At 47.9% G+C, this 16,238-nt stretch overlaps 1 protein-coding gene across 7 annotated transcripts in view; it reads left to right on the forward strand.

The window, feature by feature from the left end:
- LOC119963432 (trichohyalin-like) overlaps positions 1–16,238 on the forward strand; it is a 190,395-nt gene that overhangs the window by 52,553 nt on the left and 121,604 nt on the right. For 6 of the 7 annotated variants that reach the window (XR_005460101.1, XR_005460102.1, XM_038792548.1 and 3 more), the window contains 4 exons: positions 932–1,071; positions 4,223–5,803; positions 6,103–6,264; positions 6,342–6,452. Coding sequence is in view for 5 of the 7 variants with exons in the window: in XM_038792548.1 (XP_038648476.1) it covers positions 932–1,071; positions 4,223–5,803; positions 6,103–6,264; positions 6,342–6,452 (1,994 nt within the window). In the remaining 2 variants the exon portion in view is untranslated. The remainder of the gene's footprint in view (positions 1–931; positions 1,072–4,222; positions 5,804–6,102; positions 6,265–6,341; positions 6,453–16,238) is intronic. The other variant, XM_038792549.1, reaches the window with a different exon arrangement.

Genomic DNA, 16,238 nt, shown 5'->3' on the forward strand with positions numbered 1-16,238 from the left:
GGGTTCGAGCCGTCAGCCATCGTGATGTCAGCCGCGCATGCGTGGGTTGCATCCGGCCAACTTGCGCATGCGCGGCGGATGTCACTTAGGCGCGCCGGCCGCGTCAATCTCTTTTTTTTTATAAATTTAGATTAGCCAATTATTTTTTTCCAATTAAGGGGCAATTTAGCGTGGCCAATCCACCTACTTTGCACATTTTTGGGTTGTGGGGGCGAAACCCACGCAGACACGGGGAGAACGTGCAAACTCCACACGGACAGTGACCCAGAGCAGGGATTGAACCTGGGACCTCAGCGCCGTGAGGCGGTTGTGCTAACCACTAGGCCACCGTGCTGCCCTCGGCCGCGTCAATCTCGGCGCGCCGCCTTGACGCAAGCGTCAAGACCCGGCCGCCGAGAATAACGGAGCGCCGCTCCTAGCCCCCCCGGGTGGGGGTGAATACAGTGAGAGGAGCGGCCTCTGAGGCCGTCGTGAAACTCGGCCGAGTTCACGACGGCCTTCCTGATTTTTCCTGGGAGCGGAGAATTCCGCCCCCCGTCTTCTCAGCCTTGCCCCTCGCCTGAGATATGGTGATCCTCAGGCTACATCACCGCCAGTCTGCTCTCCTCCTCAAAGGAGAAAGCAGCCTATTATCTAGGACTTTGGTGACTTTACTTTACTTATTGTCTGAGGTTGATGTGGAATGCAAGAAACATGACTTCACTGGATCGAACTGACATTCCCAGAATACATATATTCCATAGAATTAATTTCTCATAAGCTAAATTTATTTCAACAGCAATATTTTCACATAATTAACTCAGGCTTCCCCTGAAGTCAATTGATCAAGAAAATATGACAATTTCTTACCAGTTTGGTGAGGGGGTGGGGTACAAAATGAAACAAATAATATGTTAATAAATCTCGGTATATCTATTGTGCTTTTCAATAGAACTGGCTTCTGAAAGTGTCTGCGGTTGCCCCAAGCTGTCTGAGGCAGTGAAGGAAGGACGTATTATGCCATTGCTTGAAGCAAACTCTTGCATGTTGGCAGATCTAATGCAGGTTCTTAGGACTGGGGATGTGGAGAAGGTGAGGAACAACTCCCAAGGCAGACGCATAAATGTAGCTGAATGATTTGCGCTTATTGTATAATTTTTAGTGTCTCTATAATGTGGTATCGATATTTTAAAGTCAGGCTGCATTTGTACATCATGGTTTGCTCCGGTTTTCATTTAAAAATGGAAAGTGGAACAATTTGCTCTCCTGCCCTGTGAATTATCCATTCTTTTAAGGTGGAGGACAACACATACAGCTGGGAAAAGCTTTACTCTACAACTAAATATGCTTTCTGAATCTGACCTGGGGCTGCATGAGGCTGAATAAGTGAAGAAAAGTCCGGCACTGACATATTTCACATTAATGTCAGCAGCATTTTCTAAAATGGTTTAAATGTAGGAAATAAAATTCAAGAAAAAAAAATCTTACTTTCTTCCATCACTGTAAAATAATGAATGTGAAATGGTATATAAGACATTTGGGGTCAAATAATTTTTTTTTTTGCAACAGTACTTCTTGAAGTGCAGGATTTCTACTTATTCTTTTGCCAAATACTTCAACAGATTCAACATTTCTCACTCTGGATAAAACTGTCTGGGTATTAAAACAGGCCTAATGATGTACCATCAACTGAATGCGAGACGAGTTGCTGTACAAAAGTATGGCTTTAATCAGCTAGATGTTAGCCCTGCGGTCGATTACAGTATAAGGACGATCACCGGGAGTACTGGGTATTTATACCCCGCCCTGGAGGCGGGGTTAACTCAGCCTCTCGACCAATCGGGGAGCCGTCACATGTCTGGTCTCAACCAATCGGTCGAGAGGCACATGACCGACCAGGGCCAATGGTAAGCCGGTGTTCTGCACCAATGGCAGGCAGCTATGCTAATCATACCACCACACCTAGGAATATAAATACAAATTTTGTCAAGAGTATATAGCTTTGTGGTAAAATTTAAAAGTCTAATTGGGAAATATTTTCTCCTGAGTGGAAGAAGCTGGCTTACCTCTGTGTGACTTAATAGGAGAAGAATAAACAGCATTTCCTTGCGATCCACCTGTTATAATTTCAGCACCTGTCCTCTAAGAAAGAAGCTTCCTAACTCCTGGCCTTACTCCGTGCTACTGTCCTTGGGCTGGGTTCTCTGCCTTGCAAAGACGGAAACGTGAAACGCGATTGGATGAAGAATCGGGCGTCATGCGCAAATCGATGTTTGTGCCTGGCAGCGATTCCGGAACGATGTTCTGGATCCCCCCGACCGCAAAAACAGTTTGCGCCCCGTGCCAGTGGAGGCATAGAGAATCGGCATTTGCATGCCTTTCAATGTGATTAGTGGGTCAGATACGTCATTCTCTGCCCTTCTGCGTGTTCCGCCCCTCTCTGGTGGAGCTCTCACGGGTGCAAATTACTACAAGTGTTTACAAATGGGGGACTGCCTGCAGAGGGGGAGCAGGAGGCTAGAATATACTAAAAATCTGTTTAAAATTGTCTGGCTTACTGGGAGATGGCTACGCAGGCCGGCGGCAGTAGCAGGGAGCGACTTGGTGTCAAATCCATGGACTCAAGATGTCTTCCTCCTTATCAGGGAAGTCTGGCTCAGACCACCATTGCTGCAGTCTGTCTTTTAAACACACTCCTTTGGTGCTATTTACAGGTTCCTGGCTGCTCACACTGCTGAATGCTGCCTGTGTCCTTTGAATGCTCAGAAGGCTCCTGGCCATCTGGGAGACCATCCAAGCTGCCCCTCTGGACACACTCATACCCCTGCTGTATCATCAAGGGGATGAGCGTGGTTCAGCTCAATCAGCGGCCCACCAGGTATTGGCACTTCTCTGAAGCACTGCCCCATTGTAGAGGGAGCATATGATCAGCAGAGCTCACCTCAACCAGAGGACACCTGCACCGTGGCCTTTGGCGCTCTCCCTGGTCCTCTTCCCCTCTAAGGGAAGAGGTCTCACCAGAGACCCTCACCTCTCCGGATCACCACCTGACTCCTCCAGGTGAGACTGGCAGTACTGACTGCCTCTGCCACCTCCTCCCAGGTGGTGATCAGAACGGCAGGCTTGAGTATCTGGCCCACCCTGGGGGGGAGGATGTCCATTCGCTCCTCACTGGCATGGAACTGTGGGTCCACTTCGGACTCCCAACCTTGGCGGGTAGGTGTTCTGTGAGCTCTCTGTACCTGCAGTGAGTATGTGGTAAGTAGAGCGCTTAAAAAAGCTCCAACTGCGAGACTCTCCAGGCGCTAATTCCGACCCCAACCATTAGAATGCCCGGTGGGCTGGGAATTGCTCTGAATTTGTGCCGTCAGATTGCTGACCCATTTGCATGTCCTGACTCTCTTACTGAATAGCGGCACCAATGGGAATGCAAATTGCATGTAATTCAGTCCCAGCGACAACATTTAGGGCGTGATTTAAATGGGAACAAAGTCCTAACGCGATTGCATTGAGCTACCTGTTTCCCGGCTCACAGGGCCAAGGCCTGCAATGTTCAAAGGGGTTATGCAGTGTAGAAACTCTGAAGGGTACAGACTGTTTTCATCAGCTTTGTCTATAGAATCAACACTAATGTATTCACTGGCAGGTTTTCTCAAGTATTTTCATTCAAATCTAGCAAATCTACCGTTTTAGCATGGAAGACTAACCTTTGAATAATAGGTTGTATCAAATAATTATCTTCGCCTTTTATCCCACTTAACTAATTCCATCACCTCCTCCATTCTTCCCGTGCCATCCCTCTCATGCCATCCCTATTCCATTTTTTTCATCGCTCCCATCAATCCCATCCCAACCCTTGTGGAAACAATCTCTCAAGCCCGGGTAACTTAGTTGTTGGTCTCCCCTTGCTGTCTGATATTTTTATTTTGAACCATCTCCTCCTACCCGACCAGCTACCACCAACCATTGCATCCGCACGTGTGCCACCCACTCCAACCCTCTGCAGGCCCCCATGTGCCTCCGCTTGAACCAGGTGCCGCCTGCACATAAATCCATCAACATCTGTACCCCTTAAACGAGCAATCAAAACAGTGTGGTCAGCCAAAAACTGAGTACTATCATCATAGATAGATTTGAATCTCATTATTGTTCTGTATAATTATTTGACATCTAAAATCTGCTGTATATTTAATTTGTGTATTTATGCAGAGCAGTGTATAATTTGTCATAATCTTAACCTCAGGTCAGAGCAACCCTTCAGAGCCCTGCGACACAAAAGGAACTGGCCATATTGCTGGACCATGAAGTCGGACACGTGTCAAGTTATGACCTATCGTCATCCACAGTTGAAAAACAAGCGATCAACGAGACAGCTCAAAAGACCAGAAAATGTGGAGACTACCAGACTGTTGTCAAGGGAATGCTCAGTGAAGCTTCTGTTCTTGTGGACACCACTAACAATGAGTCACAATCTGACCAATTACAGCTTGTGGGTCAAGAAGTCATGAAAGAAAAGTCAAGGTGCCTGTCTGTGAACAAGATTGGCGATTGCACTGATAGTGACAGAGATGTGTGTGCGCTGCTGAAGACACATTTTAACATGAATGCAGACCTTACCAGCGCAGACCCAAAGGCATTGAGTGAAACCATTGCAAGCCTTGAGACTGAAATTCAACAACTTCAGACAGCGAAGGCAGAAGTAGGTCAGCAGTTGCAGTGCAGGAACAACCAGTTACTAAAGGCAGCCGAAGAGAAGTGTAAATTAGAAGATGAATTGTCCGTCGCAAATAGCGAAGTGAGCCATTTATCTCGGAAGCTTGAGGAAATAACAAAAGAAAAGATACAGGAGAAAGAGTCAATGAAAAATAACTTGAGGAAAGAAAATGAGGTTTTGGAGAAACGGAATAAAGAGCTGCTAAATGGGATGGCAAAACTGGAAGCCAACCAGAGGGATCTGGAGGCAGACTTTAAAGCGAAGAGTGAGGAGTGTTTTGAGAGAATGTCTGAGCTGAAAGGAGAGAAGAGTAAGTTGGAAGACACAATTAGTTGTATGCAGAAAGAAAATGCACAGAGGTTAGTGGAGTGTGATCAGACTGTCGAAACTTTGAGCAGACAGAATGAGAAACTGAAGAAAAGAGCGACAGAGTTGGAATCCAAGGATCAAACCCTTGCTCACATGGTGACGGGAATGAAAGATGAAATAGGAAAGCTGATGAAAGAAAACAAACGTCTGCTTGACAAGTTGGAGAATGAGGAGACGCATGTAATTCATCAAACTGTGCATCAGTTAACCAGAGAGAAAGAAGATCTTTTAGCAAAGGTTGGGAAGCTGGAAATTGAAGTGGAGAAGCACCACGATGAGAGCGGTGCCGCACAGGACAAACTAAGTCGTTTAGAAAACGAAAACACCAACTTGATGAATTTGAATAAGTATCTAGTTCAAGAGTTGAAAGCCCAGGGAGCAGGTGAAATAACCGAGCAAGACGAACTGGAGGAAACTCTACTGCGACAGAGCGATCATTTATTACCAGAAGGTTCTTCCCAAAAAGGTGGCAGGATGATGATGCTCAAGGCTGAAAGAATGTGCGGAGTGGAACAAAGCTCGAGTCTCATGGAGCAAAAGGTTGGATTTAATGTTTTGGCAGAGCCATCAGTGGCGAACCACACTGAAGGATACAATGACTTCCAGAGCTCGGGGTCCGAAAGGAAGGTGGAAGACCAAAGATACCTTGTTGAAAAAACTGGAAATGCAGTGGCGAATGATGAGGCTTCGGAGGTCATTGATTACTCTGACAAAATTAAGTTGTTGGAAAGTATTGTTAAGGTAAAGGAAATGTGTGTGTGTGTGTGTGTGTGTGTGTGTCGGGGGGGGGGGGGGGGGGGACTTAGATAATTACAAATGTCTAATACAGGATTCTTTTATAAACGTCATAATTTTTATTAAAATTGCTATGTTGCAGTTCCTACTTCTAAATCCGTCTCTTTTTCCAATATCAATTATTTAAAATTTGTGATTATTTTGTACGAAAACATGAAATCCTGATTTGGTGGGTAGTTAAAAATATGTCTTGCCACCATAAATTGACCTGTGTCATTAATTGCTCAACCCGCGTCGACTTGAAGGAAAAGGACGAATCCTTGAAAAAGCTAAAGTTGGATTATGAAATCGTCCATGGAAAACTAATCGATGCTGAGGAGAAGTCTGCAACGCGTGACTTACAATTAAAACACGAAAAGCACGATTTTCCAGGGAAAGGAAGGCCTGATGAGGAACCTGTGACTGAGGTAATCTAATATTTGTTCTTTGTCTTCCATCACCTTCTTGACGTTAAACTTTGTAAAATAATTTTCTTAAATGTCAGATGCTGCAGATGACTTCAACGGAAAGGAACCGTTCACTTGAGAAACTACTTGAAAGAACAGAATTTGAGCTGAGGTCCAAACAAGATGAACTGGGCAAGTTGAAAGCTGAGGTACGCCTGCACCATTTTAGCAGTCTGCTTAGTCTATTGTTAAGAATATAGCACTTAGGGGATCAAGGTATTGTGGGGGGAAAAGCAATCCTGCTATTGAGTTGGATGATCAGCCATGATCATAATGAATGGCTGAAGAATGCCTGTCAGTGTCCCTGCTAGCATCACTTGGGTACCTTGGCAGTGCCAAGCTGGAAGTGCCAGGGTGCCAGTGCCAGGCTGCCAGTGCTAGGGTACCACCTTGCACATTGGGCAAACCTCTGGAGGCCACAATCCCCTGGGAGACACCCATGAATGCTGGTGCGTCTGATCCTTATTTGTGGGGACCAGTACTGAATGGCGGTCGCCCGAGGTTTTCAAGGCAAAAGGGATAGATCCCAATGCCTTGGTTACTTTGGGAATCTGCACATTAAAGTGAGACTAGCTGCCTCGCTTTAATACGATTTGCTAAAAAATCATTCCGCCCACAATAGGCAAGATTTACACCGCCACGTCTCGCGAGATCGTGTTAGAACTCGGCAGCGGGTTCTCCCAGGTTTTATTGGCCATGCTGCCCTGTGGCCGTTGGATCCCACTGTTAGAATTTTTTCAGCACTGGGGAGCTGAACTCCGAGATCGGGCTGCCATTTCCAAAGGGTGCCCAGATCGCAAAGTGAGCTTGAGGGTCCCCCACACCCCCCACCCATGGGCAGTATCACCCCACACACATAGGCATTACCCCCAAGTGAAGACACCTTGCTATGGGGTCCCACATCAGGCACCCCCAACCTCATGGAAGGCCCTTCTTACCCGCCCTCCACCCCCCCCCCCCCACTCTTAATACCGCCTCCACCCCCTTTGATGGGCATGACTCACCCACCCCTCGGTTCCTGAGCCTTGGCATTCTGGAACCCTTGCACTGCCATCCTGGCACCCTGAAAGTGCTCCTACCGGTGTGGCTCTGCCACCTGTGCACCTTGGCAATGCCAGGGTGGCAGTGCCAAGGTACTAGCTGGGCAGTGCCAAGCTGCTTGCATTCCAGACGAACAGCCAGGGTGCCACCCTGCACTATTCCTGGCCACCAAAGGGCCTCCAATGGTCTGGGTGACCCTCTGGGTGCCGTTTCACCAGTACTGAACGGCACCCAACTGCGGCCTTCCTGAGGAAGCTGGTAGATCCCGGGAGGCCAGTAGATACCGGGTAAGTAGGCCTTAAGTAGGTTTGAGGCCTATTTATGCGAGAGCGAGAGCGACTTGGTCCCGCCCATTGTGGATGGGTTTCTGATCCCGACGCCTTGTGGGAATTTGGTGGATCCCCTGAGGCGTCCTTGCTGTTGGGTAATTTATGGGAGGCTTCACCCAGAATCTACCGGCCATGTCGTGCTCTTTGGAGTGTGATGTAGCTGGTAGATTGTGCCCCAAGTCTGAGAATGTCCAAGAGAAGCTAACACAGGATTTATTTGCTGACTTTGTGTCCTCTTTCTGGGGTCTTTTTCCCACTTTCTGGGGTATTCTATTGCCGCCTCTTTGAGGTCTTTGTTTCTTCCTCTTTGAGGTATCTCGTTGCCTCTTCCTTGAGGCTCAGAGCCATTTAAATCGGCAGCACCGCTTCCTTGTGCCAACCTTTTTTTTAAGCTTGTGAACCTTTTTTAACTGCAGCAATTCTTTGCCTTTTATCAAAATTCCTTATTTTTACATTTGAAGCCACAGGTCTTCTCGCTGCCAATGCCACATGCCCTCTCCTCATGTTGGCCCATTTCCTTTTTAAAACTTTGACCCAGCTGGCCAATTTTACAGGTTTATTTTTCTACGTCTGCCTTTCAGCTTATTTAATGCACTGAACATCTTCTAACTATCCATCTTTTCAGATTCTACATTACTCAGGGTCTGACAATATCTCAAATGGGTTTATCCGCCCAAATAAATGCATTCTGGCGAATACTTTGTTTTCAGACTTTGATTAAAACAGGATATTCACTAGTGTCAGGCCAGAGACAGTGCAATGGTAATTTTATCCTCATTGCCAAATGTAAAGATGCATTTTCACAGACTTCATTTGGGAATACAGAAACGATATATCAATAAGAAAAAACAGCCTCATAGCTCCCTATGTGTCTAAGAGAGGGCTCCATCCCCTGGGGTGATTACCCACTCTGAGTCCCGATTGGTCCCCCAAGCCAGGTGACCCTTACTCTGCTGTGTTTCCCTTAAAGGGACAAGCACCGCAGTAATACAAAGTAATCTAAGCCTGAACTGGGAACTTCCTTCCACTGCCTTAATGTGGAAGAGGACAGAATGTTCCTTGTGCAAGCAGTATTTCCAACACACCTCCGACTCGGAGGAAACTCCTAGGCTGGGATTCTCCGACCACGTGCCGGGTCGGAGAATCGCCGGGGGGGGGGGGGGGGGGGGGGGGGGGGGGCGGGGGCGAGAATCGCGCCACGCTGCTCCAACGCCGGCCCGTCGATTCTCTGGCACCGGTTTTCGTGCACCTGCGGGATCGCCGCCGCGCCGGTCGTTTAAAGCGGCCAACCCGGCGATTCTCTGTGTCTCAATGGGCCGAGTGCCCGCCGAGTTCGGCCGAGTCCCACTGGCGTGGATTACATATGGTCCCACCCGGCGGGACCTCAGAGTTCTGCTGCGGGGGCCGTCATGGTGGGGGGCGGGGGACTGGGGGGGGCCTCCATTGTGGCCTGGCCCACAATCGGGGCCTGCTGATCGTCGGGCTGGTTAGTTCCGTGGGGGCCTATGTTCCTCCGCACCGGGCCCCTGTAGGGCTCCGCCATTTTGCCCGGGGGCCGGCGCAGAGACGGGAACTCTCACGCATGCGCGGACTCGCGCCGGCCGTGGCGTGCATGCGCAGACCTGCGGAAGCTGTGACACGCTGTCTTCCGAGTGCCAGAGCAGCGGACACCACTCCGGCGTGAAGGGGTGCATACCCGGGCCTAGCAGCCTGTCGGCGCCGGAGTGGCTCGCGCCGCTTTTGACGCCGGCGTCAGAACTTGGTCGCGGGATCGGAGAATCCAAGCCCTACTCTTTGTTCTTCAAATACACCTTCACAATTTAATTTTCTCAAATCCCGAGCCTTCTTGCATTGAAGGCAGCCCAGAGAAGATGCATTAGGTTGATCCCAGGGTAGAGGGATTTTCTTATGAGGAGAAATCGAGTAGATTGGGAGTGGACTCGAGGAGTTTTGAAGACTGAGAGGAGACCTTCTTGAGACATATAGAATTCACAAGGGGCTTGACGGGGTAGATGCTGAGAGATTGTTTCCCCTTGTGGGAGAGTCTAGGACCAGAGGGCATAATCTCAGAATGGGGGTTGTCCATTTAAGACAGGGACGAGGAGGTATTTCTTCTCCCAGTAGGTAGTGTGTCTGTGGAAGTGCAGAGGACTGTAGAGGCTGGGTCATTAAGTACGTTCAAGGCTGAGATAGACAGATTTTTAATCAGTAAAGGAATAAAGGTTTACGGGGATAAATCAGGAGAGTGGAGTTGAGGATTGTCATATCAGATCAGCCATGATCCCATTGAATGGTGGAGCAGACTCGATAGGCCGAATGGCCTACTTCTGCTTATGGTCTCCACACAGACAGTCACCAAGGCCAGAGTTAAACCCGAGTCCCTGGTGCTGTGAGGAGTAGTGCTAATTTGCTTTGATTCAAGATTGACTCAAGAGGAGGACCATTCCCAACCTGCTAGTTGTCGCTATGCACTACTGCTGACTGAAAATGACGGACCAGAGACCACTCTCACGTTGGAGTGAGTGATCTAACTCAGACTGACTGAGAATGAAAGAGCGACTGTTGGACCATCTCTGCTGCTTGCGAATCAAAATTTTAGACCAGAAGTCTTTGCAAGTCTGTTCTTGCCTCTTTTCTCTTTGAAGTTTCTTCCATCCCCACTTTTTAAAGTTCGACTGGCCTCAGCCACTCTGTGGTACATCATTCAAGTAACCATTGCCGTGGCTACGCCTGGTCATCCTAGGGTGAGGGGGACATGACGACATGACAGCTCAATTCTGTAGTCACCCAGTGCGCACAAATACGCTTCAAGCAGGAGTTGCTGGATGATGCAAAATGGAAATGCCTGCAGATTTTTCCCTTTCGTAACCCAGAGGCCAACTATAACACCTCCACTTCCTACCCCTGCTGACATAAGCTCAATCTCAATAAACAGAAGAATGAAACCAAAGTCTTTGTGGTTTTGGCAGCTAACCTACTCAGTGCACTGGACGTTTGTAACAAATAGTGCCCTATTTATATGAAGTCATATAAATACAGGTCGCTGGGTTGCTGCATGAAAAAAGCAGCAGGCAGCCTTTTCTAAAAATGCATTTGTCAGGCAAATAAGACTTCAATTAAAAATGCCATTAATCTTCCATTGTAGTTAATCCTCACTCACAGTGACACAACTCCCTGCAGATCTACCCTGCTGTTTGTAGGAGCCAGTTATCGTAGTGATAGTGCCCTCTGCTGAGAAGCACTTTGTTAGGCTCGGTGCGACTTTATTCCATGAGTTTGTCGTGAGTGAATATTAATTACTCATCTCGTACACCAATGAAAATCCGGAGACTGGGGTTGGGTTAATTATTTTGATTGTCGATCCTTTTCTTATCGAGAAAGACAGATTTCCTGCTCACAGGCCTTACATAGCAACAATGTTAAACAGGCTACAAAACCTGTTCTGCATGACAGCAGCTTGGGATGACAGTCATCCGGACCTTCCCAATCTTTCCTTGTCCCTTCCCTGGAAGTGCTTTGGCTGCACTTGCGTTCCATCAGAAAATTCCAACAGTGGCACAGTGGCTAGCACTGCTGCCTCATGGCGCCGAGGTCCCGGGTTCGATCCCGGCTCTGGATCACTGTCCATGTAGAGTTTGCACATTCACCCCGTGTCTGCGTGGGTTTCGCACCCACAACTCAAAGATGTGCAGGCTAGGTAGATTGGCCACGCTAAATCGCCCCTTAATTGGAAAGAATGAATTGGGTACTCTAAATTTATTAAAAAGAAGAAAAAAAAACATGGGTCACTGTGAGTGAAACTGAAAGTGTGCAAAAAGCAAGCCTCCCCCCAACCCTCAAATGGCATTAAGGGAATGGTGGGGATTGTATCATCAGCCCACATGATAAACCATCACCTAACTCTCCCCTTTAGAAGAAGGGCAGCAGACACATGAGAAACCACCACCTGCAACTTCCCCTCCAAGCCACGCACCATCCTGACTTGGAATAATATCACCGTTCCTTCATTTTCACTGGGTTAAAACACTAGAACGCCCTCCCTAGCAACACTGTAGATGCCACATGGACTGCGGCTCACTATCACCTTCTCAAGGGGCAATTAGGGAAGGGCAGTAAATACTGACCTTGCCAATGACACTGAAAGCCAAGAAAAAATAAGAAAATAAAAATAATGTCAGCAGCACAATGCTGATGCTTTGTTTGATATTTGACAGTCCCGACGTTACCTTTGGTTTATATTGTCTGATACTAAATGTTCGTTAACAGGGGTTTTTGATCAACGTCGTATGATTACTTTGATTTGTGGTTCATTTATTCTACTTTCTAGATGTCTTTGTTCAGTAATCTGCAAGTTGTCATTCCAGGCTCAAATTTTTTTCTTTGTATTCAAGTTCAGTTATACAGACGAGATAAATAAAAGGAGCACCTTCAAGTATTCTTTAATACAGCAGGTTGCAGTGTGCAAATTGAATACCCTGCAATCATTTTCACATTTTTGAGAATGCATTTACCTCACGGTTACATTCATGTGACCATTGCTATAACACAACAGGTCTTGATGTGCACTAGTAGTGTCTGCCTCAGAACCAGAAGTTTGGGGTTCAAGTTCCACTCCAGGACTCGATGGCCAAGGACGGTGTGTTCATAACTTGGCCGAACAGGTTGAGTGTCAATCTGCAAAATCTTCCCAAGATGCCCCAATTGCCAGAGTGGGAGACATTTGAGGCGGAAGAATTCCTGGTCAGCCATGTGATGGAAAGAGAATCGGAACCATTACCGTCACTGTTCATAGCTCCGAGCTATAACATGCATGTAAAAGTTCATGCTTCCCTAACAACTCGGACTCCTTGGTGGGTTGGGGGTGGTCCACCCAGTTGGCTGAATGGCCGCTAGTATGAATCAAATTGGTGCCAACAATGCAGTGTTCAATCCCCCATCCCCATTCTGGCTGTGGTCGACTCGGGTCCTGCCTCTTTGCCTTACCTTTGGCGGAGACCGCAGCGCTGTGGATCAGACCTGACTTCGGGCAGAAGGCAGGGCCGCATTTGTAATTATGACCTCTTCCAGCAGTGGGAACTCTTTTAATAGTACCCAAGATTGAACGTCTTTCCCCCAGTGTATCATGGGAGGGGAACTTCGACCTATGCAAACCTTCCTGGTTTTATCTTTTCTTAGATCTTGGCTATTACCTAATTTTTTGTGCACAGAAAAGGGAAGACCTTACAATTGATCAATTTAATGAAAAAATGTGGTTTTGTGGCAAAAGGATTTTTGCTACGATCATCTTTGACTCAGATACTCATGCTTCTTTGAATAATTGGATTGATCTCCATAGGATCTGAAGTATAGATGATGCCATAACACACAATATTACACACAAAAGCACTTTGAGTGTTGACTGTGATTTCTTCAGTTGCTTTGGACTAGAAACCACCAGTTGATTAGATTCCAAAAGGTGATTGACAAGGGCCGTTGCCTCGACTGGATTAAGAGGTTGGGTCAGGCGACAAAGCATCTTGGACATGTGTTTGAATTAATTTAGAGAATTGTCACTATTGCTGGCCGAGCACAATGGTTTGGAGAGGTTTTACTCCTTACTGAAGTTGTTTAAGCTTGTCCATGCATGGAATCTGAAGCTGAGTGTACTGATGCGCAATTACTTTCTAATGTGAGGTTAAAATAGATCTGAACAGAGAGAAAACTCCCAATTGAAAGATCTACTCACTGCGGGAGATGAACGCAGCAAAAATATGGATAGTCTCACTGCATGATACAATGTGGTAAAAACAAGGCAGATGCAGCAAGTCGAATTAATAATACTGTCAATCACAGAGCCACAATTTTGAATGTGGTATTCAACCACCACAAGGGCAGCACGGTAGCACAGTGGTGGTTAGCACTAGTGCTTCACAGCTCTAGTGTCCCAGGTTCGATTCCTGGCTTGGGTCACTGTCTGTGCGGCGTCTGCACATTCTCCCCGTGTGTGCGTGGGTTTCCTCCGGATGCTCCGGTATCCGCCCACAGTCCAAAGATGTGCAGGTTAGGCGGATTGGCCATGCTAAATTGCCCCTTAGTGCCCAAAAAGGTTGGGTGGGGTTACTGAGTTATGGAGATAGGTTTGAAGTGTGGGCTTAAATGGGGTGCTCTTTCCAAGGGCCGATGCAGACTCGATGGGCTGAATGGCCTCCTTCTGCTTCTGTTTTTCAGAAAGAAAGGCATTTGCTTTTTAAAGTTGAATTAATTTTTGAATTTAGAACCAGTTGTGCAATCGTGGCCTCCAAAATACATCTCAAAATCCCTTTCTGACCCTATTCATTGTCACCATTTTTCAGCACTGTTCGGCTGCTGTCTTTTACTTCACCTTTAGTATTCCGGCAGGGTGCAAAGATGAAAAGGAAGTTGATCATCAGAGGAAGATTTGTGCTTTCCTCTACCTGTTGCAAAATTGAAGACATCTTGATGGAGGCAATTACAATTTTTGAACAGACACCAAACAGGAGAAATTTCCATATAGATTATTTTGGTGATTGATGGCCAGTTGCAAATGCTGATGTGGCTTAAATCTCGTAACTTCTTACCAGTCTGGTGCAAAAGGTGCTTTTTCATTGCATTCTCCAGTTCACACTCTGATTGGTCCCCTTCTCCCACTTGCTGCATGCCTTAGCGTCTGACAGAAATGCTGTTCTGGACTTGTAACTGTGAGCACTCTGGTTGGATTTTGTGTCTGGTGTGATGGCTGCTTTCTAAAGATTCACTAATAACTCAGGGTTGCAAACAAATATGATGAAGAAAGTTTTACACTTTCCAAAGTGAGAAATGATAAACGTATGTTATGTACTAAGTAAACTAAAGAAGGAACGTACATTTATATAGCACCTTCCCCAACCTCAGGATGTCCAAAATGGCTTTGTAGCCAGCCTATTGCTTTTGCAGTGTAGTCACTGTTGTAATGTAGGAAATGCAGAAGCCAGTTAGCTCATGGCAAGCCCTCTAAACCCCTGATAACAACCTGATCGTCAGGGTAACTGAGGCTGTATGAGGAATCACTACTGTCTGGAACATTGGGAACAATCTCCTTGTCCTCATCAAATAGTGTCACGGGATCTTTTACATCCATCTGAGAGATCAGACTGGGTCTCAGTTTAATCTCCACCTGGAAACAGTGCAGCACTCACTCAGGCAAGGGGTGCGATTTACTGGCCGCGTCTTGCCGGAATCGGGACACAACGTGGCCAGTAAATCCTGTGAGAGGTCTCTTCCAGCATTCCCGATGGGTCATTATGCCCGGAGAGGTCTAACACGATCTTGTGAGTGGTCACGATCTGAATCCTGCCTACAATAGGCAGGTTCCAGACTTGCACATAGTTAAGTGAGCTTAACTACTCACTTAACTGTGCCGACGCCAATTCAAACAGCCCCCCCGGGATCTATCAGCCTTGCCAAGGAGACCCCAGCCGGGTGCCGTTTACCACAGGTCCCCACAAATGGGAAAAAGGCAGACCGGCACCAGGGGGGGTGGTCTCCCAGGTTATCGGAGGCCCCCGCATGGTTAGATTCTGGGCAAGGAGGCTTTTACACTCAGTGTTCAAGAGCGAAACTTGAACCCACAATCTTCTGATTCACAGGTACGAGTGAGTCAAGACTGGCAATTATAAATTATTCTTATTAAAAGTTGGAGTATTATTAATTCTGTGCATTATTTCTAGTATCGCTACACTGTGCAGGTTGCAGGCGAGCAGCCTGACATATCGATTTTCATGAGGCCAGACGATTAAAATGGACCAAGCCTCTCACAGTATCTCTGGGCGACAGGTGTGCCTGTCCTACTGGCTGTTAAAATTCCACTCATATTCTGGCTGTCATGAAAACCACTTCCTGGGCGCAATTCTCCCATCGGGAGACTAAGTCCCGACGCCGGAGTGAAAACCAGAGGGCGAGATTCTCCGGACTCACGACGGTTCGGAGAATAGCGGGCGTCGGAAATTTTTACGGCGACGCTGTTCCGACGCCCTCCCGCTATTCTCCAAACTCCGCAAATTGTCGGAGTCGTGTTTCCCGACAAACGCCTCCTTCCCGCCCCTGACACGACCAGAATCGCCACTGAGAGCCCCCCCCCCGCTATTCACCGGCCCGGATGGGCCGAAGTCCTGACGTCATGGCGCCCTGTTTGGACGTCGTGAAACACACCTGCTTTTTAAATTCGTCAACCAGTCGGCCTGGCTGACGACTGCTTGGAGGAGGTCAGGGCACCACTCTGCGCACCGCTCAGCGCACCGCTCAGCGCACCGCTCGAGTCTGGCCACAACGGGGAAGGCATCCCTGGGAACGGGAGGGGGTCCAGAACGGGGGCAGTGGGGGGGAGACGTGGGAGGCAGTGGGGGAGACGGAGGGGGCAGTGGGGGAGACGGAGGGGGCAGTGGGGGAGACGGAGGGGGCAGTGGGGGAGACGGAGGGGGCAGTGGGGGAGACGGAGGTGGCAGTGGGGGAGACGGAGGGGGCAGTGGGGGAGACGGAGGGGGCAGTGGGGGAGACGGAGGTGGCAGTGGGGGAGACGGAGGGGGCAGT

The sequence above is a fragment of the Scyliorhinus canicula genome, chromosome 3, assembly GCF_902713615.1.
Source record: "Scyliorhinus canicula chromosome 3, sScyCan1.1, whole genome shotgun sequence".
NCBI classification, from domain to species: Eukaryota; Metazoa; Chordata; class Chondrichthyes; order Carcharhiniformes; family Scyliorhinidae; genus Scyliorhinus; species Scyliorhinus canicula.